The sequence below is a fragment of the Pelophylax lessonae genome, assembly GCF_965119305.1.
Source record: "Pelophylax lessonae genome assembly, chromosome: 1".
Taxonomy (NCBI): Eukaryota; Metazoa; Chordata; class Amphibia; order Anura; family Ranidae; genus Pelophylax; species Pelophylax lessonae.
This window is the reverse complement of record NC_138768.1, coordinates 735,231,348-735,255,846: the sequence shown is the minus strand read 5'-3', so window position 1 is coordinate 735,255,846 and position 24,499 is coordinate 735,231,348. Positions and strand designations below refer to the sequence as shown.

Below are 24,499 nucleotides of genomic sequence, written 5' to 3'. Positions count from 1 at the left end.
TTGATGTTAAAGACTGATACAAATGGGTTATATTGTTGTTACTATTATGGTCTGCCAGCAAGGTTACAATGCATTTTAAGCTTTGAGGTTAGGATGGTCACTATGGCAGATTACATGGTATAGTGAGGTAGACCTAAATGAAACGAAAAGCCCCCCATTGGTGTTCCTTTTAACCCACCTCCTTATGTGTCTGGTTGTTTTGTTTTATCAGTCCATAAAATCTACTTTATGGAAACCATAGTTGCCATACACTGCAGTGATGACATCCAACTGGCTGTATACAATTCAGAATAAATAGCTCCCTTATGATCATGGCACACTATTGCCATTTATCCTGTAATTACCCTGAAAGGATTAATGTGCTGGAGAAGTCAGTGCATCGTTACAACAGCTGTGTTGCACGCACTTAACACTGTCTATTTAGTTTCCTGCTATTGCTTTCCGTGCACTGGTCACGGGTTTTATCTCGGTTTGTTCTTGTTACTGCTTATCAGTGACAGTTACCTTCAGCCACATAACGCCCCCTGCTTCTGCAGCTGATTTTTTTGATTACACAAAATACATTCTGGGTATGTTTAAGTTGTCTTAGTACGGGCAACACATTGAATCCCTAATGCAGGGGGATGAGGAAGCAGCCCTGTCCGATTTGCCCAGTTACACTCCAGGCTGTTACAACTCAACTTTCTGGTTACTTGGTATAAGAAGTTAGTCAATGGACCTACTTATTTTGCCTGGAAACCTGGACCAGGATGTCTTTAGCCATTCCAGCCCTGGAATCTGAAAAATCTTTTCTGCAACTACCCTGGAAGATTCTCCTAAAACTTGCCAGTGTGATAGCCTAAGGATGTTTCCTGGACCAACCTGTAAATTCGGGGTACTTAGTTGATCTGTCAGTGAAAAGCAAAACTCAACAGAGACAGCCTTTACCTGGAAACAATCGGGATTGGCCAGCTCCTCACTTCCCTTGTTTAAAGCACCTGTTGCACAAACCACTGGTACTCGTGATAGCGGATTCTACTTGGTGTGCTCTTGCTTGACCCAGCTTGTATTTGCTTTGTGGACTACTGTGTATGACCCTGATTAATCGGATCCTACTATCCACTTTGATTCTGTACCATTTTTGACTCTGATCTACTTGTTTGTAACATGGATTGTTTAGACTATGCTTCTGCCTGACCCTGTGTTATTAGACACTGTTACTTCTTGGCCTGCTCAGACCTACTCCATCTTTACCCAGGAACTGAATCTCAGGTGGAGAACACTGGATGTAAACATCCTAGCCTCCAATATCAACAAACTGCACTAATTTGTCTCCAGGTGCAATGATCCACTGGTGAAAGCTGAGTGGTATACTGATCCATGAGGTCAATATAACCTGATCTATGTATTTCTTTCTTTGAGGCTTTTTCCTCTTCTGCTCCACAGGATCAAGATGGAGGGAATTTTGATGATTCTCATCAAACCGATTTGGCCCAGGAGACTGTGTTACTTCAAAAGCTCTTACCCTATAGGCCCTTCCAGGTTATCTGGATCCCCTGTTCCAAGGGCGACTCTGTTTCACAGTCCTAAGCTTTGACAGCATGGTTATAAGAAAAATGGGTGCGCTAATCATATAGGACTTAATGACAGTTTATAAAACAAATTGATCATTTCAAACACTCAAATAAACAAACATAGTGTCCATAAAAAAATTCAGAAAGTAAAAGTCTTTCAAGTGATTTATGCTCTTCAATAGTGAAAAAACATGTATCCTTGTTCACAAAGGAATCCAGATGAAACGGTGCTCGAAACAGATCCCTTCACCACATATACACACCGCTTACCAGAAACAGTGGATTTCAGATTATAGAGGTCACACACGCCTTAAACACTCCCAACAGACAAAGCAGCCAAGCTGGAGAAGGATATTGATTCCACTGGTATTTATAAGGAAAATCCCATAGGTTCCAATGGTAAGGCAATTGGCTGGTAATAACTCCCCATGTGTATAGATAAGAGGGAAACCTCATAGTGTAATAAGTTAAAACAGCATTTATTGACAAAACAGTTACACCTACAAGAATGAAGATACAAATCAGCGTTGTTTATACATTAGTATCAAACACGGCGGCGGTCAGCACCAGCCTGCTTGTGTAGAATGACATCACAAATATGGAAATATAGCTCCGCCCGATGCGTTTCCCCATAACAGGCTTTGACTGGGAAAGGAGACTCATCTGGGACGTCAATTACTATCACCTAACCACTTGCCCACTGTGCACTTAAACCCCCTTCCTAACCAGGCCAATTTTCAGCTTTCAGTGCTCCCACATTTTTAATAATAATTACTCATGCAACACTGTACATATATAAAATTTGTGTCCTTTTTTCACACAAATAGAGCTTTCTTTTGCTGGGTTTTTTATTTTTTGCACTATAAATGAAAAAAGACTGAAATTTTTGTAAAAAAATGCATGTTTCTTTGTTTCTGTTATAAAATTTTGCAAATTAGTAATTTTTCTTCATACATTTTGACCAAAATTTATACTGCTAAATATCTTTGGTAAAAATAACCCAAATAATGAAAACTGATCACACCTGATCACACCTGATATACTGACTGCCTATCTCATTTCTTGAGACACTAACATGCCAGGAAAGTACAAATACCCCCCAAATGACCCCTTTTTGAAAAGTAGGCATTCAAAGGTATTTAGTAAGAGGCATGGTGAGTTTTTGAAGTTGTCATTTCTTCCCACAATTCTTTGCAAAATTAGGATTTTTTTTTCTTCACAAAGTTGTCATATTAACAGGTTGTGTCTCTCACGTGGCATATGCGTACCACAAATTACACCCTAAAATACATTCTGCTACTCCTCCTGAGTATGGCGATACCACATGTGTGAGACTTTTACTCAGTCTGGCCACATACAAAGGCACAACATGCAAGTAGTACCTCCAGGCGTTCAAAGGGCATAAATTACACATATATATTTTCCTGTCACACTTTTGAAAGCCCTGGAGCACCAGCACAATAAAAACGCCCACAAAATGACCCCATTTTGCAAACACCCCAACGTATATTTTTTGAGGCATAATGAGTCTTTTGAACATGTCATTTTTTTCCACAAGTTTTTGATATATGTGGAAAGAAAATGAAAACGCAATTTTTTTACACAAAGTTGTCAATTTTTCAAATATATCTAATGCATAGAATGTACATATCAAAAATTACACCCCAAAATACATTCTGCTACTCCTCCTGAGTATGGCGATACCACATGTGTGAGACTTTTAGACTGCCTGGTCACATACAGAGGCCCGACTTGCAAGTAGCACCTTACATTGTTGAAGGCCCTTCATATTTCTAATACATAGCATGTACATTCTACTGAGAAAAGGGTAAACAAAAGATTACCTTTGGTTTTAGTAGTGTAGTTGTCAACAGGAGAGCATTGGTCTAGGCAACAGGCACGGACGTGGTCAGCCACAGCGAGCAGAATTGTGCAGAGAGCAGGCAGGAATATTGTCCATAGTCAGTACAGGCAGGGATATTGTCCATATACAGTCCAGGATCAGTGCAGGTAGAGATATTACCAGCAGTGCCAAAATATTAGTCTTGGTCGTAGGCAGGAACATGGTCCATACTACAGGTAGCAGGCCAGAAAAGAATGGGGACGGGGTAGATGCTTCTCCCACCCAAATCTCTTTGAAGCCTCCGGGCTCCAGAGCCTAATCTGAGAATGAGAAAATTTTAAAAATTTGTTTTTTCATCCAGTAAAACAATTCTGAAGCCCCTCACTTATGTGAGACCCCTGTGTTATCAATCCCACTACTCCTGTAGCAGGGTAAAAGATCAGTCCAAGAGGCAGGCATAAAACGGGGTAAGTAAACAGTCCAGGGTCAGTTCCAGAGCAGGCAGAGATGTACAGTTTAGCGTTAGGCAGAAGCGTGGTTTTATACCAGGCCAAGGTCAGTTCCGGAACAGGCAGAGATGTACAGTTTAGCGTTAGGCAGAAGCGTGGTCGTATAACAGGCTAGGGTCAGTTCCAGAGAGGCAGAGGTATGTGCAGTTTAGCGTTAGGCAGAAGCGTCGTCAAATAACAAGCCAGGGTCAATTCCGGAGAAGGCAGAGGCATGTACAATTTAGTGCAGTGGCATAAGGGGTGTGGAGGTAAATGACAGGATGTAAAAGTTAAGTTTACTAAACTTCCCTAATAATGCAGAGAAGTATTGTAACGGTGGAACCAGTCACCTATACAGAGGCCCAGTTGGGAAGGACACTGGGGACAAGAATACGTGGTGTCTCTTCTAACTCCTCTGGAGCACACCCGGCATGTCTTCTGAAATTTTTGGCCTGTTTCATGGCGGAGGAGTCTCCCAAGTAAATGCCGCTCGTAGAGTCTGCTCACTGAATCGGAGTGAATGCTTTCTGGTGAGCCTTCAGTGCACAAAAGTGCGGTGATAATTTCTTCTTGGTATTGAAGGTAGGATACGGGGGTCTCAGTAGATTTACGGTAAATATAAGTATTATATATGGCTAAACTGCAAAAATAAATGGAGACTTTTTTATACCAATGGTGGGTTTTTCTTGTGGGAAGGTAGGGTTCCATCATTTGAACATTGAAGTCGACTCCCCCCCATGAACAAATTATAGTTGTGGACACATACTGGCTTCTGGATTGAACCACTCCTTTTAGGGATTTCCACGTAGGTGTAATTATGAATAGTTGAGAGCATGTAGACATTTCTTCTGTCCCTCCACACGATAGCCAATATCTCATCATTCCGCAAACTCACCATCTCCCCTCGTCGTTGTTTTTGAATAACAAGCTTTTGCGGGAAGCCCTTCCTATTGGCTCTCACTCTACCACATTGGCCCTTCTTCCTGTAAAGATTGTGGAAGAGGGGCAAGCTTGTGTAGTAGTTATCCACATATAGATGGTCACCCTTTTCCAGGAGGGGATATACAAGCTCCCATACAACTTTTCCGCTGGCTCCAATGTACTTTGGGCATTCTGGGGGATGCAGCTGGGTGTCCTCCCCTTTGTACACCAGGAAGGCGGAGATGTACCCCGTGACTGGGGATAAACTGCTTGAGGCCCAGTTGTCCTGTAAAATGGACAAGTGATTCATCCACGGAGATATTTTGGTCGGGGGTAAATAAATAGGGGAATTTCTCAGAGAAAAAATTTAGAAGTGGCCGAATTTTAAATATTTTGTCGTATGCTGGGTCATTTAGAGGAGGGCACTAGGTGTTGTCAATGTAATGTAGGAACTGCATATTCATTAGTTATCTTGATCTTGGCATAATGGATGAAGATTGGCATGTGGTGAACCAGTAGGAGTATAATTCATTTTTTTTTTTTTTTTGTGAGTCCCATATTAAAAGTGAGTCCTAAAAATATTTTAAATTCCTCCATTGTTAGTTCTCTCCACTCATAGGGACGGGCGTAACTTGAACCTGGGTTGCTTGAAATGAACTGTTGTGCATAGAGGTTGCATTGGGCCAAATGGATTGAAGATAATAGGTCTTGGGTAAAAATGTAATTAAAAAAATCAATGGGGGCTAAATACTCTGTGTTCACTTGGACACCCGACTGGGCGGTAAAAGGGGTGGATCTTTGCTGCTCCTGAATTAGGGGGAAGCCACAGAGGGTTTTGAAGGGCATAGGGAAGGCTGGCATGGGTTCTAACCCTTTGGGGCTGAGATGACACCCCACTAGTGCTTGGCCTTTCTTGCAGTGGTACTCTATTTCTTGTGGATGCCACTACGCTACTAGTGGATGGCACTGCGCTAATGGTGGTTGGCAGTGAGCTTCTGGTTGATGCCACTGCTCCATCTGTGGTAGCCTGTCCCTCACCAGAATGCCTTCGTTTCATGAGCACACTTTTTTCTTCCTCCGATTCTGTAGCAGATCCACTACTTTCAACTGGTTCAAATTCTGAATCAGAATCCGGCTCAGACTCAGAGATTTACCCACTGCTCTTGTCGGTCAAGCTAAGACACTGGTATGCCTGGTCACTGGAAAAAAATATTTTGGCCATACTGGTGACTGTGGGCTGTGGGGACAAACTGATGCCATAGGGGAACTTGGACAGATGTGGCTGCACTGATGGGTGCTGATGAAGCTGGTCTAATGAGGCTGCACTGCTGGGTTCTGATGAGGGTGCACTTATGTGCACTTATGCACTGCACTGAGGCTGCATGGATTATCTTGCACTGATAAGGCGGCACTGATGGGTGCTGATAAGGATCCACTGATAGGGTGGCACTGATGAGTACTCACTTATGAGCACTGATGTTCCCTGTGGGTACTGTAGGGGCACTGATGAGCACTGTAGTGGCACTAATGGGCACTGTAGTGGCACTGATGGCATTGTAGAGCACTTTAGTGGCCCAGAGGAGCACCAATGACACTGTAGTGGCACTGATGTGGTGCAGATGAGCACTGTAGTGGCACTGATGTGGTGCAGATGAGCACTGTAGAGCACTGATGTGGCACTGTAGAGCACTGTAGTGGCACTGATGTGGTGCAGATGAGCACTGTAGAGCACTGATGTGGCACTGTAGAGCACTGTAGTGGCAATGATGTGCACTGTAGTGGCACAGGTGGCACTGATTTGACACTGATGGCACAGATGGGCACTGTAGTGGCACTGGTGGCCCAGATGAGCACTGTAGTGGCACAGATGTGGCACTGATGGGCACTGTAGTAGCATTGCTGGGCACTGAAAAGCACAGTAACTAAATGAAACTTATTGTGCTGCACACGATTTCTCTCCTCTACACACACACTGTAAGGAGAGGAGAGGAGCTCAACCTCTGCATTACCCCGATTGTTTACTTTATGATCGTGGTAAAGGGCCGGTGACATTGGCTCTTTACTGTGATCTGTGAGAACCCGGTGAGCACGGACACTTCTGTGTGCGCGCCCAACTATTATCAATAAAACAACTAATGTCCCATTCAATATTAAGGCCTAATGGTCGATAACTCTGTAGGGTGTAAATCCAATGCATTTCATGATGGGATATCTGTACAAAGCTATCGAATGTTAGGCCTTATATTAAATGGGACATTAATTGTTTTATTGATAATAGTTGAGTTTTAAACCCCCCCCCCCCCCCCCCCCCGGGGACTGTCCATTATATTCAATAGCACCTATTGTCTTTATACCGCTTGGTTGTCTAACTGTAGGGGTGTTCATATGTAATGGGCCATACACACTATAAGATTTTCTGAAGACTTTTTCCTTTAGACTTACCAAAACCATATAATATGTGGTCAAACCTAAACACTTTCAATTTGTATGCAATCTGGCAGGCCCTTGCACTACATAGAAAAGGTAAATCTGAAGGAAATCTAACAACAAAAGTTGGATAGTGTGTATCCAGCTTAAGATAGTGAGCACACTCTTAATCATAGGTGATGTCTTCTCGGTAATAGGGAAAACATCCGTTATGCATTAATTTTTAAAGGAATTTGAATTACACCTGCCTAAGATTTTGTAGTTTTTTTTTTAAAGATTTTTTATATCTTAAGTCTTTGCTAAAAAATCATTTTTTCTTTTTTTCTTTTTATTTTCTACTTTTTCTTTTTATTTATATAGATGTGGCAATTAAAGGTTTTTGGCTCCAGATCTGTTTGGATTTGGGACGGTGACGGGTCAAACCATTCCATGTTTCCAGCCTTATAAAGTCTTTTAATGTAATTCAGTTTCTGAACTAGTCATTTTGAGTCTGAATATTGGAGTGAATGAATCAATGGTGAATCAATGGTGACACTCTTTTCCCGGGGTTCCTGTGTTACTTCCCAACCTTGTCCTATTTGCGGGGACCTTCTATGCCTTCCTCTGAGTGCAGCTTCTTGGGGTGAATGTCACTTACTTAGGGCTCATTAAGATTAAGGGGCCATCATTGTGCAGTATTATAGACTTTTTATTCCAAAAAATATAGCAAACTTACATTTAAAAACGTACTTTCCAGTGTTCAGTGGGAGCTCTGTCCCGTACCACACGTCACTTGTTGTTCCGGGTTCCTACGCGTTACGTCACGGAGTCACGTGACTTCCTCATGACACTTATTAAGCACTTTATATTTTATTTCACACCCAACAAGATACAGTTTGGAATATATGTAACAGGATTGTATGAATTTTATATACATATATTGACATATATTGATTTATTGATTTTAGAGGCGATTTATCACATACAAGCACTTTAACATATTTTGTAACACCCCGAAGCGCATCACAACCCCACTTATCTGCATCACAGGTTTATTTTATCACTGATTAATTGGTGGATTTTTCACTTAATGGTGACAGGATAAGCGCAGAATTTTTTTCTTTTTATATTTTTGACAGCATAGTTGTTGAAGCCTAGGTCCCGTGGGGGAGGGGGTGTCTTTTTGAATTGGTCATTTCTATTCTCCTGTAAGCTAAGGAGTCACGCAAGATATATCATGTTACATGGAAAGAATACTTTGCCTGATGCAAGGTTTGAAAATGTAATCACAAGAACTAAACCATGTGTTGTGCTATTGAGTACTATATGACTACAAAACTAAAAACATACAAAGCGGATCGCTCACACATATACACACTCCCTGAGGAAGCCACGTGACCCTGTGGCGTAACGTGTAGGGGAGGGGCCAATCTGTCATCACACTGAGGCACATTGTGAGCATACCGTGGTAATACTGTCTGATTATCTTATACCTGTACTGTGAGGACTGAATGCTTTTTACAGTTTGGTGCACTCTAAACACCAGGAAAATTTAAGTGTAAGAGAAGGAGGATTCTAAACTCAAGATTGCCACCAAAGGAGTGAAACAGCAAAAACAGAGAGGGACAAATGCGCATATAGACCATTGGTTGGTCTTATCCCCCAGATGAGGGCACATCGGATGAGGGGATTATCACTAATGAATGTAGATGATTGGAGCACATAGTGGTAAACACTAATTAAGAAAGCAGTCGTTTGGATATGTGAACACAAGGCTGTTTTTTATGAAAGATTGAGCATATGCAAGCAAATTCATACCAAAGGACACTTTATGGACTGATGCATTGTTTGTTTTGTTTTGTTTGTTAACCACTTGCCTACAGTGCCCTTTCACCCCCTTCCTGCCCAGACTGATTTTCAGCTTTCAGCGCTCTCACACTTTGAATGACATATACTCAGTCATGCAACACTGTACCCATAAAAAATTTGTGTCATTTTTTTCACACAAATAGAGCTTTCTTTTGATGGTATTTAATCACTACTGGGTTTTTTATTTTTTGTGCTATAAATAAAAAAAGACTGAAAATATTGTGAAAAAACGCATTTTTTTTTTGTTTCTGTCATAAAATTTAGCAAATGAGTAATTTTTCTTCACAAATTTTGGCCAAAATTTATACTGCTACTTATCTTTGGTAAAAATAACCCAAATAAGTGTATATTATTTGGTCTTTGTGAAAGTTATAGAGTCCACAAGCTATGGTGCGAATCATTGAAAATTGATCACACTTGATCACACCTGATGTACTGAAGGCCTATCTCATTTCTTGAGACACTAAAAAGTCAGGAAAGTACAAATACCCCCCAAATGACCCCTTTTTGGAAAGTAGACATTCCAAGGTATTTAAAAAGGGGCATGGTGAGTTTTTTGAAGTTGTCATTTTTTCCCACAACTCTTTGCAAAATGAAGATTTTTTTTTTTTTTACAAATTGACGTATTAACAGGTTATTTCTCTCACACAGCATATGTATACTTGCAACTACACCCCAAAACACATTCTACTACTCCTCCTGAGTATGGCGATATCACATGTGTGAGACTTTTTCACAGCCTGGCCACATACAGAGGCCTAACATCCAAGTAGTACCGTCCGGCATTCTAGGAGCACAAATTACACATATAATTTCCTGACAACCTATCGCACTTTTGAAGGCCCTGGAGCACCAGGACAATGGAAACCCCCATAAAATGACCCCATTTTGGAAAGCAAACAGCCCAATGTATAATTTTTGAGGCATAATGAGTCTTTTGAATATGTCATTTTTTTCCACAAGTTTTTGGAAAATGTGGAAAGAAAATTAAAACACATTTTTTTTACACAAAGCTGTCCATTTATGCAATATTTCTAACACATAGCATGTACATAGCAAAAATTGCACCCTAAAATACATTCTGCTATTCCTCCTGAGTATGGCGATACCACATGTGTAACACTTTTTCACAGCCTGGCCACATACAGATGCCTAACATCCAAGTAGCCCTTTTCACAAAGTTGTCCATTTATCCACTTTAAGACTGGGCCTATTTTTGACACTTGGTGTTTACAAGCTAAAATCATTTTTTTTGCTAGAAAACTACTTAGAACCCCCAAACATTATATATTTTTTTTTTAGCAGAGACCCTAGAGAATAAAATGGAGATCGTTGCAATATTTTTTATCACACTATATTTGCGCAGCAGTCTTCCAAATGCGATTTTTTTGAAAAAAATTCACTTTTTTTAACTAAAAAATAAGAAAACAGTAAATTTAGCCCAATTTTTTCCCATAATGTGAAAGATAATGTTACGCCGAGTAATTAGATACCCAACATGTCATGCTTCAAAATTGCGCATGCTCACAGAATGGCGCCAAACATTGGTACTTAAAAATCCCCATAGGCAACATTTTAAAAATTTCTGCAGGTTACTAGCTTAGAGTTACAGAGGAGGTCTAGGGCTCAAATTATTGCTCTCACTCTAACGATCACGGAGATACCTCACATGTATGGTTTGAACACCGTTTACATATGTGGGCGGGACTTGCTTATGCGTTTGCTTCTGCGCGCGAGCTAACGGGGACAGGGCGCTTTAATTTTTTTTTTTCCTATTTATTTTATTTATTATTTTTTTATTTTTACACAGTTTAAAAAAAAAATGTTTTGATCATTTTTATTCCTATTAAAAGGAATGTAAACATCCCTTGTAATAGAAATAGGCATGACAGGTCCTCTTTATTGTGAGATATGGGGTCAAAAAGACCTCACACCGCACAACTACACTAAAAAAGAAAAAAAAAAAAATTGTTGAAAAAGGAAATAAAAAAAAAGCGGCCCTTTAAACCGGTTGCTAGGCAACGTCTTTTGACGTAGCTCCGGTCCTCCAAGACCATAGAGTCGAGTGAGGGCCATCTTGCCCTCACTCGACTTCCTGTCTCTGAGGATCCGGGACCGGATAGTTTTCCCCGCTGCCGGCGGGTCCGGTAAGCTGGGAAAACGTCTGGGACGCGGCGGGAGGGGGGGCACCTCTTCCCCTGCACCGTAAGGGTAATTCTGCGGAGAATCCGCCACTGGGACCACCCTTATCTGAAAGCCGACCGCCTGCCGTTTAAAAAAATACCGGGGTTATGGGGGCTATCTGCTGCCATAACCCCAGTATTTAGCTTTTAATGGCCGACGCATATAGTCGTTAGGCGGTCAGTAAGTGATTGCATGTATATGGCAAACAGGTGACGATGACTGATGGGGTGACAGGTGACGATGACTGATGGGGATACAGGTGACGATGACTGATGGGGTGACAGGTGACGATGATTGATGAGGTGACAGGTGACGATGATTGATGAGGTGACAAGTGACGATGATTGATGGGGTGACAAGTGACGATCACTGATGGGGTGACAAGTGACGATGATTGATGGGGTGACAAGTGACGATCACTGATGGGGTGACAAGTGACGATGATTGATAGGGTGACAGATGACGATGACTGATGGGGTGACAGGTGACGGTGTTTGATGGGGTGACAGGTGACGGGCGATGGTCACCGATGGGTGACAGGTGACGGGTGATGGTGCACGGCGGTACTGATGGCAGTCTCTGGTGACCGGTGAACTTTAGGCTATGTCCACATGTGAGCGTAGCGATCATGGGCAGAATCACTGCGATTCTGCCCGCGATCCAGAAATCATTGCAAATCGTGGGGCGCCTGTGCGTTGCCCGTGATTTGCAATAGCACCCCAAACGCTGTGCGATGTTGCTGCGATTTCCGCCTGCCGAATCGCGGTAACATTACGCAAACAACGCATGACGCCCCAAAGAAACTCTTGTACCTTTTTTGGGCGTCATGCGATGTTTGCGCGATGTTACCGCGATTTGGCAGGGGGAAATGGAGGCAACATCGCACAGCGTTTGGGGTGCTATTGCAAATCACGGGCAACGCAATTTGCAATGATTTCCGGATCGCGGGCAGAATCGCGGTGATTCTGCCTGCGATCGCTACGCTGAAATGTGAACGTTATGGGTGTCAATTTCTGGGCACTGATGAGGTGACTGTTGGGTGACAGGTGACATTGGGGGGGGGGGGGCTAAGGACTGTGTGGGGACATTTTATTTTTGTGATTTTTACTTTTTTACAGGTACACAGAGCAGTAACTCACTGTTTCTAGCTCCGCTCTCCTCATACTGGAAACTGTATGAGGGGAGCAGAGCTAGTAACAGTGAGTTACTGCTCTTTGTTTACATTTTGTGATCGGCTGTGAATGGATTCACAGCCGATCACTTAGTAAACAGTCACTGTCAGTGACTGTTTACTACCGCCGGTGACAGCTGTGTTCCTGCGGAACACAGTGCCACCGACATGACCGCGCTGCTCGCCCCCGATCGCGCATGCGCGGTCATCTCCCGGGCGCCTCCATTGTGATCAGCTGTGTCATTGGAACACAGGCGATCACGTGGGAAACAGCCACGCCGCCCGACACCGGCAGTGCAGGGCGGCGCGCACGCGATCGCGCCCCTACCCTGCTATTCTGGGATCACGTCATATGACGTCTTCCCAGAATAATGGTCGCACCGCTCCGCCGTCAATTGACGGCGGGCGGGCGGCAAGTGGTTAAATATGGTTTGCTATGATATGAAATGCAGATTCTGAAAATTGCTATGCAAACAGATTTAAAGGCATTCTAGCATATTAGCATTTGGGAGTGCAGCACCACTTTTTAACCACTTGCCGACCGCCCCACGCAGATTTACTGCAGCAGGGTGGCTCGGCTGCGCATAATCACGTACATGTGTGATTAGACTCAGCGGGAGCCAGACTGCGGGAGGAGCGGGCACAATCGCCGCCAGCCTTCCGCAATCTTCACAGAAACTGACAGACGAGCCGCCTGCCTATGTAAACAAGACAGGCGGCTCTTCAGTCACACAGAGAGATCATATGTTTCAGCTAAGCTGAAACACCGATCTCTCTGTGCCTGTCACAGAGCCCCCCACCACAGTTAGTAAGCACAAATAGGCATACATTTAACCCTTTGATCACCCCCAGTATTAACCCCTTCCCTGCCAGTGTCATTTATACAGTAGCAGTGCATATTATTTAGCACTGAGTACTGTATTAGCGTCACTGGTCCCCAAGAAGTTTCAAAAATGTAAGTTAGGGGTCCGATCTGTCCGCTGCAATGTGGCAGTCCCACTAAAAATCGCTGATCGCCACCATTACTAATAAAAATAAAATAAAAAGTCTAAAAATCTATCCCGTAGTTTGTAAACGCTATAACTTTTGCCCAAGCCAATTAAAATATGCTTTTTGTGAATTTATTTTTAATCAAAAATATGTAGCAAAATACAAATTGACCTAAACTGAAAAAAAAAATAGATTTTTTAAATTTGTTTTATTGGGAATGTTTTATAGCAGGAAGTAAAAAATACTGTGGTTTTTTCAAAATTGTTGCTCTTTTTTTTGTTTATTGCGCAAAATCTAAAAACCGCAGAGGTGATCAAATACCACCAAAAGCTCTATTTGTGGGAAAAAAAGGACATAAATTGTATTTGGGTACAGCGTTGCACGACCGTGCAATTGTTAAAGTAACACAGTGCCAAATCGCAAAAAATGGCCTGGTCATTAAGGGGGTAAAACCTTTCCGGAGCTGAAGTGGTTAATATATTAAACTATGGGACAGACCCTGACTTTTCTACAATCCAGCCTGGATCAACAATTTGCTTTGAGTACTATTAAGTAATGTAACCACAAATAATGGCTCTATTTTCAAAAGCTGATTGCCTCTCATTCCCTAGTAAACTCCTTTGCACAAGATGTAGGTAAGTTAGTTCCTCCTGTACCATTTTCGGTGACTGTGTGGGGATCTCAACTTGTTCACCAGGCTCTTCAGAAACTGCCTTTTGAACCTATCAGAGATATTCCTTTGTCTACTCTACCTCATAAGATAGCTTTCTTCATTGCCATTATTACTGCTAGGCAAGTGTCCAAGTTTGAATCCATGTCTTGTAAGTATCCCTTACTTATTTTTCACAAGGATAAAGTTGTCTTTGAGGCCCAGAGTTTCTGTGCTTCCTAAGGTGGTCTCTAATTTCCACCCTAACCAGGACATTGTTTTGCAATCTCTCTGTCCTGCTCTGGGCCATCTCAAGGGGATATTTCTCCATTGCTTGGTTAGAGCTGTTAACCACATGCCGACCGCCGCACAACTATGTACTGCGGCGGTCAGCCCCTCACAGGCAAAGCGACGTAGGTCTATGTCGCTAGCCTGTGAGGCTTATATGGAGCGAGTGCGCGCCGCCGGAGGCGCGCTCCCGCGTAGTCACGGACCCCCTCCGCGCGTGTGCCCGGCGGACCCGATATCCGCCGGGCACTCGCGATCGTCCGTGACACCGGAAGAAAGGCAGGCGGCTGATGTAAACAAAGCCGCCTGTCAGTCTCCCCTGTGTAAGAATGGAGATCAGACGGTTCTACTATGTAGGACCATTGATCTCTGTTCTTACACCAGTAGCCATGTCCAATCACAGTTAGAAGCACGCCCCTAGGACACACTTAACCCCTCCCTCTCCAATACAGTTAACCCCTTCATTGCCAGTGTCATTTTTACAGCAACAGTGCATATGTATAGCACTGATTACTGCAGGAATGTCACTGGTAACCCCAAAAGTGTCAAAAATGTCAGTCAAGGGTCCGATCTGTCCACCGCAATGTCGCAGTCCCGCAAAAAAAATCGCAGATCGCCGCCATTATGCGTTAAAAAAAAATAACAAAAATGTTTTTTTTTACCAAACATATGTAGCATAAAACAAATTGGCTGAAAATTTTAAAAAATTTTGATTTTTACATTTTTTTTTTTGGGAATTTCATATAAAAAAATTTGAAAAATATTGTTATTTTTGCAAAATTGGCTCTATTTTTTTGTTTACAGCGCATGATCAAAAAATCGCACAGGTGATCAAATACCACCAAAAGAAAGCTCTGTTTGTGGGGAAAAAAGGAAGTCAATTTCGTTTAGGTACAGCGTCGCACGACTGCGCAATTGTCCGTTAAAGTCACGCAGTGCCGAATCGCAAAATAGGCCCTGGTCAGGAAGGGGGTAAAATCTTCCGGGGCTTCAGTGGTTAAGGTCTACCTCTCAGCTAATATAGTCCTCAGAAATACTGTCTTTGTCATACTAGAAGGGCACTGTAAGAGACAGCCTTTTTCACATTCCACAATTTTTTGGTGGCTCAGCCAAGTTTTTGTACAAGCCTACTGACTTAATGATAAGGTTCTACCCTTTCCAGTCAAGGCACACTCTACAAGATCTGTGTTTCCTGGGCTTTCCAGCATGAAGCTTCTGTTTTCCAGATTTACAGGGTCACCACCTAGTTTTTTGTTCACTCATTCTTTTACCAGGTAGAATTTTTTTTAGTTTAGGTTAGTTAGGAACTGACCTACGTTTAGTCTAGTTAGTGGCAAGCAGATCTTGATTTAGTTAGGACAAGCCTCCTTGGACTGTTCCTAGGTGCCCACTTGTGCATGATATATTTATTAATAAATGGCAAGATACAAGAGGACCTGTATGTATATATATATATATATATATATATATATATATATATATATATATATATATTGTCCTAACAAGAAAATATATCATACATTCTCTTGAATCACAGGTCCTCTTATATCTTTCCATAAATCTGGTCATGCAGGAATAGTCCTACCTCCGTGTTGCCCTTTTTTATTTTTTCTTGGATATCCAAGGTAGTGTGAATGCTCTAAAGGAGCCAACAGGTCTTCTCCAACAGGAAATCAGTACTTGGATGGTTATCCTTTTTAAGGCCTTGCTTTTCTTCTTGCTCCTCTAAGTATAAGTGCATATTTCAGTCGCTCTCCTCCAGGTTGGTGTGTGTAGTAAAAGGTGCAGGAGGTATGACCATACAGAAGATTTAACAGGTACTGGAAATGTCTTCTCACATGGAAGTTGTAAATGATAAGTGCTTAATAGCATTGGCTGGACATGACATACTTTTGGGTCTTTTGTCATCTTTAGTATAACTTGCATAAATAACTATCTGTGGCTTTAGTCTGCAGACAAACAAAAACCAAACAAACAAGAAGCGCAATCACAATACAGTGGTATCAGGGTCTCTTAGGAAAACCAAGAGAGTAACAACAATAAATGCAATACCTTAAAAAAAAAAAGGAAACGGGAAAGGCCAAAAAGCCCTAAATAACTAATCCACCAAGCGGCAGTAGTTTTAAAAAACACTTCAGGTTGATCAGAGCACCCTCCCCCCCAACACTTTCCCAGCTTTCCACTGAGACAGTTGAGAGTTCTTTTCCTGGAGCCACGGCTGCAATAAAGTTTCCTTCCCTCTTACAGTATTTTCAAAGTGCCAGTTACTAAGTGCCGGTTCACATTTCTGCGATGCCGGAATGCTGTGAATATACAGCGTGTTCCTGCATCGCATCCGCACCCCTGGCAGTTCACACTGCCATATGCCATACGCTGGGGGTGTCAATTAAAAGTTAACGACACCCCCAGATCAGATCGCATATCGCAGTGCGATCTGAAAGTTTGCACAGAATCGGATCACACTAGTGTGAACCACCATGCGATCCGATTCTGCTGTGGACCAAAAAAAGGGTCCTGTGCGTGTTTTAGTGCGATTGCGGTGCAAATTCAGCCATACAAACTGTATGGCTGAATTTGCACAGCACAGACATCGCATGTAATTTTAGGAGCAGTGCGCTCCGAATTACATGCGATCTCTGTGATCACACAAATGTGAACCGGCTCTTAGTGTTTGGGTGCTCACATCCATCATCAGTGGTGTGAGCTCGTTCTCTGATTCAATCCCCCTAACATGCTATTTCTCTCCCCTAATGCACTAGCCCTGAGTTTAACATTTCAGAGCTCACTCCTGTGATAGTGGAAGTGAGCAGTAATGACTAGGACTTTCTTAGCAACATACTAGCAACGTCCTGGGAGTATTCGAGTCAAGGCTTCAGGAGGTACTGTACGTAAATGGCCTACACCAAAAGCAAGAGCATTATTAAACTTTAGTCAAAGAATACGTAGTTTGTTTTTATCTACAGATGCCCCTTATCTGCATAGGCAGTTTTTTTGGTAAGGGTGAACTAATCCTTTAATCTTTTAAAAGAAGAACTGTCTGGGTTACCCTATAGTCTTCAATCATCTTCTAGCTGTCAGTTCAGTGCAGGTTTAAATAAGGTCGAATTTGTTGGATGCTTTGGACAATAAAGACAAATCACCAACAGAAACATTGGGAATTTTATGTCTATTGTTTGGTTTTACCAAAAATGCTGAATCTGTAATTGAAAAGAATCTGTAATCTCTGTAAAGAAACTGTGTAAGCTACTTTTGGTGTGGGAAGAGATAAGGGTATCACTTTTTCCAGTGTTCCCCCTATAGTGGTTTCAGCCTAACCAGCCCTTTAAAAATTAATACTTATTTTTAGGCTTAGTCTTCTAATGACTTTTTAAAGGTCTCCATGGGCCTTGTTGGTAGCATCTTTAACTTCCCCTTACTAGTTTTGACAGGCCTTTCCTGGTTTTAGGCAAAGCAACTGTGTCACTTCCCCCCATAGATACAATATATCTACCAGGAGGAGAGTGACGTCTTTCTTCACACTGTTTCGGGACACCACTGCTATGTGGAGCTCAGTGCCATCTTCCTCCTCCATGCTCTTGACTGCTTTGAGTTATACATGGATTCCTATACATTGATGCTGTAGCAATCATCCTTAACCCTGCATAGTTTCTGAAAAGAATGTTATGAATTGCTCCATAGCACCCTATTAGTTTCAAACCTCAAATGGAGCAATTGAGGAGAAATAAAAATGAGGGATCGGCATATATCATTTTTTTAAGGGCTGATACCGATTTTTCGGACAGTATTTATTTTTCCACTGTCCTTTAAAAACAAGTTATTTTTTATTACTTTTATTGCTGTCACAAGGAATATAAACAATGCTTGTGACAGTAATAGGCAGTAACAGGTACTCTTTATGGAGGAATCTGGGGTCTATAAGACCCCAAACCCCTCCTCTGTACTTAAAAGCATTCAAAACGACAAGTTTGGCTGTTTTGAATACTGTAATTTTTTTTAAAAAATCCGGTGACTTTAAGGCTTTAGTAACTGGAAGTGATGTCATGACCTTGCTTCTAGATTACTATATAGGAGACCCGATCAGAGCCAATTCTGGCTTTGTTTGGGTCTTCGGCCAGCCGCCGTACGTGTCGGCTGGTCGCTCGGGCCTCCTGGTGGGATGAGAGACCCAAGAGGAGCGGTGGGAGGGGGCGGACATAACCTCCCGCTGCTTGTTAGAACAGCTGAGCGGTTGCTTAGTCGCATCAGTTGTTACAAGAAAGCTGACCGTCAGCCCAACAAAACAGGCATCACTCTGGTACAACCACTTGAAGCAATATCGGTCATATCTGCAAGTTTGTGGCCGATACCGATACTTAAAAAAAAGTGAATATCAGCCTCACCCCACTTGATCCCTAATAAAAATAATATAATAAATACCCCACACGCTATTCAAAAATATAAAAAAAGATAAATAATCAGAAAGCAGCTATCACTACAAAATGTGCACTCATCACACTACAACAGAAACAATATTACAAACAGTGAAGTGCTATCAGTGCAAAGGCACATCCAAATTCCATATTGGAATATGAATGTGACATGCCTTATGACATGTTTTATCTGCTGAAATGTGTGTTTTTTTTTTTGTTTTTGTTTTTTACCATTCTCAATAAAATTGGTGAGAATAATCTGCACTGTCCTGCTTCCCCACATATTATCTTAGCCATTGGGAGATGGTCTGGGAGGAAAAAAGAAGACTTGAGAGGAGTTAGGTTTGTACACATGTAAATAAAGTGCAGTTGGCCTTCTTTTTTCAGTAGGGGTCCAACAATTAGCTTGAGCAGATACCCATAAGGTAGGGTGAAGGGCACTGCTTGTGGTGCGCATGGTGTGGAAACTGGAGCTTTTTTGCACTGTCCAAAGATCGACTTAATTGCAATAGGAAATTGAAAAAAAATGAATGGTGTATGGGGCTCTATGGACTTTTTAAAAATGTATTTATATATTTTTTCTTCTACCACTGCTGCACTTTATATTTACTTTGGAATGAATATATTTATCACTGTGAAATATAGATTGATTATGCTATTATTTATTTAACAATTTACATGATTGATTGCACATTCTTTGCACATTTTTATGGTCATTGTAGATGTGTTGAGGTTTGATCTACTCACTGATTTATCATATCTTAACATATATATATATATATATATATATATATATATATATATATATATACAGTATCTCACAAAAGTGAGTAAACCCCTCACATTTTTGTAAATATTTTATTATATCTTTTCATGTGAAAACACTGCCGAAATGACACTTTGTTACAATGTAAAGTAGTGAGTGTACAGCTTGTATAACAGTGTAAATTTGCTGTCCTCTCAAAATAACTCAACACGCAGCCATTATTGTCTAAACCGCTGGCAACAAAAGTGGGTACACCCCTAAGTGAACATGTCCGAATTGGGCCCAATTAGCCATTTCCCCTCCCTGGTGTCATGTGACTCATTGTTGTTACAAGGTCTCAGGTTTGAATGGGGAGCAGGTGTGTTAAATTTGGTGTTATTGCTCTCACACTCTTATACTGGTCACTGGAAGATCAACACATCATGACAAAGAACTCTCTGAGGATCTGAAAAAAAAGAATTGTTTCTCTACATAAAGATGGCCTAGGCTATAAGAAGATTGCCAAGACCCCAAAACTGAGCTGCAGTACGGTGACGAAGACCAGACAGCGTTTTAACAGGACAGGTTCCACTCAGAACAGGCCTCGCCATGGTCGACCAAAGGAGATGAGTGCATGTGCTCAGCATCATATCCAGAGGTTGTCTTTGGGAAATAGACGTATGAGTGCTGCCAGCATTGCTGCAGAGGTTGAAGGGATGGGGGGGGGGGGTCAGCCTGTCAGTGCTCAGAACATACACCGCGCACAGCATCAAATTGGTCTGCATGGCTGTCATCCCAGAAGGAAGCCTCTTCTAAAGATGATGCACAAGAAAGCCAGCAAACAGTTTGTTGAAGACAAGCAGACTAAGGACACGCATTTCTGGAACCATGTCCTGTGGTCTGATGAGACCAAGATAAACTTATTTGATTGAGATGGTTTCAAGCATGTGTGGCGACAACCAGGTGAGGAGTACAAAGACAAGTGTGTCTTGCCTACTGTCAAGCATGGTGGTGGGAGTGCCATGGTCTGGGGCTGCATGAGTGCTGCCAGCACTGGGGAGCTACAGTTCATTGAGGGAACCATGAATGCCAAAATGTACTGTGACATACTGAAGCAGAGCATGATCCCCCTCCCTTCGGGGACTGGGCCGCAGGGCAGTATTCCAACATATTGACCCCAAACACACCTCCAAGATGACCACTGCCTTGCTAAAGAAGCTGAGGGTAAAGGTAATGGACTGGCCAAGCATGTCTCCAGACCTAAACCCTATTGAGCATCTGTGGCGGAAAGCGGAGGAGCGCAAGGTCTCTAACATCCACCAGCTCCATATTGTCATCATGGAGGAGTGGAAGAGGACTCCAGTGGCAACCTGTGAAGCTCTGGTGAACTCCATGCCCAAGAGGGTTAAGGCAGTGCTGGAAAATAGTGGTGGACACACAAAATATTGACACTTAGGGGTGTACTCACTTTTGTTTCCAGCGGTTTAGACATTAATGGTTGTGTGTTGTTATTTTGAGGGGGCAGCAAGTTTACACTGTTATACAAACTGTACACTCACTACTTTACACTGAAGTGTCATTTCTTCAGTGTTGTCACATGAAAAGGTATAATAAAATAATTGCAAAAATGTGAGGGGTGTACTCAATTTTGTCAGATACTGTATATACAGTGGGTACGGAAAGTATTCAGACCCCCTTAAATTTTTCACTCTTTGTTATATTGCAGCCATTTGCTAAAATCATTTAGGTTCATTCTTCTTCCTCATGAATGTACACATAGCACCCCATACTGACAGAAAAACACAGAATTGTTGACATTGTTGCAGATTTATTAAAAAAGAAAAACTGAAATATCACATGGTCCTAAGTATTCAGACTCTTTGCTGTGACACTCATATATTTAACTCAGGTGCTTTCCATTTCTTCTGATCATCCTTGAGATGGTTCTACACCTTCATTTGAGTCCAGCTGTGTTTGATTATACTGATTGGACTTGATTAGGAAAGCCACACACCTGTCTATATAAGACCTTCCAGATCACAATGCATGTCAGAGCAAATGAGAATCATGAGGTCAAAGGAACTGCCTGAAGAGCTCAGAGACAGAATTGTGGCAAGGCACAGATCTGGCCAAGGTTACAAAAAGATTTCTGCTGTAAAGGTTCCTAAGAGCACAGTGGCCTCCATAATCCTCAAATGGAAGACGTTTGGGACGACCAGAACCCTTCCTAGAGCTGGCCGTCCGGCCAAACTGAGCTATCGGGGGAGAAGAGCCTTGGTGAGAGAGGTAAAGAAGAACCCAAAGATCACTGTGGCTGAGCTCCATAGATGCAGTCAGGAGATGGGAGAAAGTTGTAGAAAGTCAACCATCACTGCAGCCCTCCACCAGTCGGGGCTTTATGGCAGAGTGGCCCGACGGAAGCCTCTCCTCAGTGTAAGACACATGAAAGCCCGCATGGAGTTTGCTAAAAAACACCTGAAGGACTCCAAGATGGTGAGAAATAAGATTCTCTGGTCTGATGAGACCAAAATAGAACTTTTTGGCCTTAATTCTAAGCAGTATGTGTGGAGAAAACCAGGCACTGCTCATCACCTGTCCAATACAGTCCCAACAGTGAAGCATGGTGGTGGCAGCATCATGCTGTGGGGGTGTTTTTCAGCTGCAGGGACAGGACGACTGGTTGCAATCGAGGGAAAGATGAATGTGGCCAAGTACAGGGATATCCTGGACAAAAACCTTCTCCAGAGTGCTCTGGACCTCAGACTGGGCCGAAGGTTTACCTTCCAACAAGACAATGACCCTAAGCACACAGCTAAAATAACGAAGGAGTGGCTTCACAACAACTCCGTGACTGTTCTTGAATAGCCCAGCCAGAGCCCTGACTTAAACCCAATTTAGCATCTCTGGAGAGACCTAAAAATGTCTGTCCACCAACGTTTACCATCCAACCTGACAGAACTGGAGAGGATCTGCAAGGAGGAATGGCAGAGGATCCCCAAATCCAGGTGTGAAAGACTTGTTGCATCTTTCCCAAAAAGACTCCTGGCTGTATTAGATCAAAAGGGGGCTTCTACTAAATACTGAGCAAAGGGTCTGAATACTTAGGACCATGTGATATTTCAGTTTTTCTTTTTTAATAAATCTGCAACAATGTCAACAATTCTGTGTTTTTCTGTCAGTATGGGGTGCTATGTGTACATTCATGAGGATGAAGAATGAACTTAAATGATTTTAGCAAATGGCTGCAATTTAACAAAGAGTGAAAAATTTAAGGGGGTCTGAATACTTTCCGTACCCACTGTATATAGAGAGAGAGCGAGAGAAGGATATCTTATATATTTACTTTATTTAAATAGTTTATAATTTATTGATTTGGGGTCTTTGCCCTTTGCATACAATTGGTTTCTCTGGGGCAACACAAAGAGCTGTTAGAAAATGTAGTGTAACCAAACCTCCCATATTCAAAAACGTCATCCAATGAGTAATGGTACATGCTGATACTGGTGTGAAAAGGTCTAGTGTATATTCACCTAACATACGAAATGTAAATCATATACCATCATTTATTTATCCAGATGATACCCCAGAACTGGATGATGACCCTGACAATGACTTCAGAATAGTGACACCAAATGACACAGGAGGGGGCAGGAACTGGAGCGATTATGAAGTCCAATCTCTGCTGCACATCTGGTCAGATGAGATGATATTCCGCCGGCTAGATGGCACTTTCAGGAACAAACAGGTCTTTGAAGAGATCTCACTTAGACTCATGGAGTTTGGGATCAACAGAGACTGGAAGCAGTGCAGAAGAAAGTACAAGAACCTAAAATACGAATATCATTGCATTCAAAAAGACGAAAATAACGAAAGCCAACGTACAATGAGACAGACGGTAAAATTCTTCAATCAGATTGATAACATATTGCAACACCTTCCAAAAGTTCCAGCACAGGTTGCTGAAAATGAACCATGTGGTAGTATCCTAAACCAAACAATCTTTCCAGAGGAGTGCAGAACAGTTAGTGGAGCACAGAACCTCTCAGGTAAATATAATTATTTGTGTTGCATCATAGAATATCAGCCACATGCAGCTTCAGATTTACAAGCAAAGAAAGCAACAGAAGGCGCCTCTAAATGCAGAAACAAAAATACTTTTATTGCCAAAAGATAAAAATGCACTTACTAGCAGTAAATGAAAACAGGGCTTATCATAGAGTGTGGCAGGGAATCCAGTGGCAGGTGGTCCCAGGGATGGTCCAGTGTGCAGCTCAGGCCAGCATGGAACGCAAGTGCCAGGGGAGCAGGACGCATTTCGGAGCGTCTATTGGCTCCTTTTTCATGCAATAACTCTCAGCTCATGAGCATATCTTAATATACCCACTAGGGGCGAGGTCAAGGGCGGGACTATGGGCGGAAACAGGGACAACCGTAGCCACAGCCCAGAATATTAGTGTATTGGATAAATATAAAAAAGGCAAATAATGAATATTGATACTGCATTATACTAAATAAATTATATCTGATGAAATACATGTTGGGCAATGGTACAATGAAGTGGACATGAAAATAATAAAAAAATAATGAAAAATTAAAAACATCAGACAAATGTCACAAATAACACAAGAATGGGGGGGGGGGGGCTCGTGGGACTACAAATGCCAGAATGGTGCATAAGAAGCAATGGGGGGAGGGTTAAATACATGAAGGAAGATTAAAAAAAGGGGGAGTAGGGTAAGCGAGAGGAAGAATGAATGAATGTATAAAGGGCTCTATGAAACAGTGCACATATACATATGTATACGCTAAAAATGCATAAAGATGAACTGTGGGGAATGCACGTTGAAGCAAGGAGAGCGTGGTGTTATACTGGTTACTAGTATGACTGGGTTTTCCAACCACTCGGTGAATAACGGAAGGAACAGCACTATATGCATGTAGGATATACAGTATATATATATATATACACACACACACACAGTA

General features: G+C 42.1%; 1 protein-coding gene across 2 annotated transcripts in view; it reads left to right on the top strand.

Moving 5' to 3' along the window:
* PAICS (phosphoribosylaminoimidazole carboxylase and phosphoribosylaminoimidazolesuccinocarboxamide synthase) overlaps window positions 1-24,499 on the top strand; it is a 130,548-nt gene that overhangs the window by 47,119 nt on the left and 58,930 nt on the right. For both annotated transcript variants that reach the window (XM_082264894.1, XM_082264893.1), the window contains one exon: window positions 23,092-23,562. In XM_082264894.1, coding sequence (XP_082121020.1) covers window positions 23,092-23,562 — 471 coding nt within the window. The remainder of the gene's footprint in view (window positions 1-23,091; window positions 23,563-24,499) is intronic.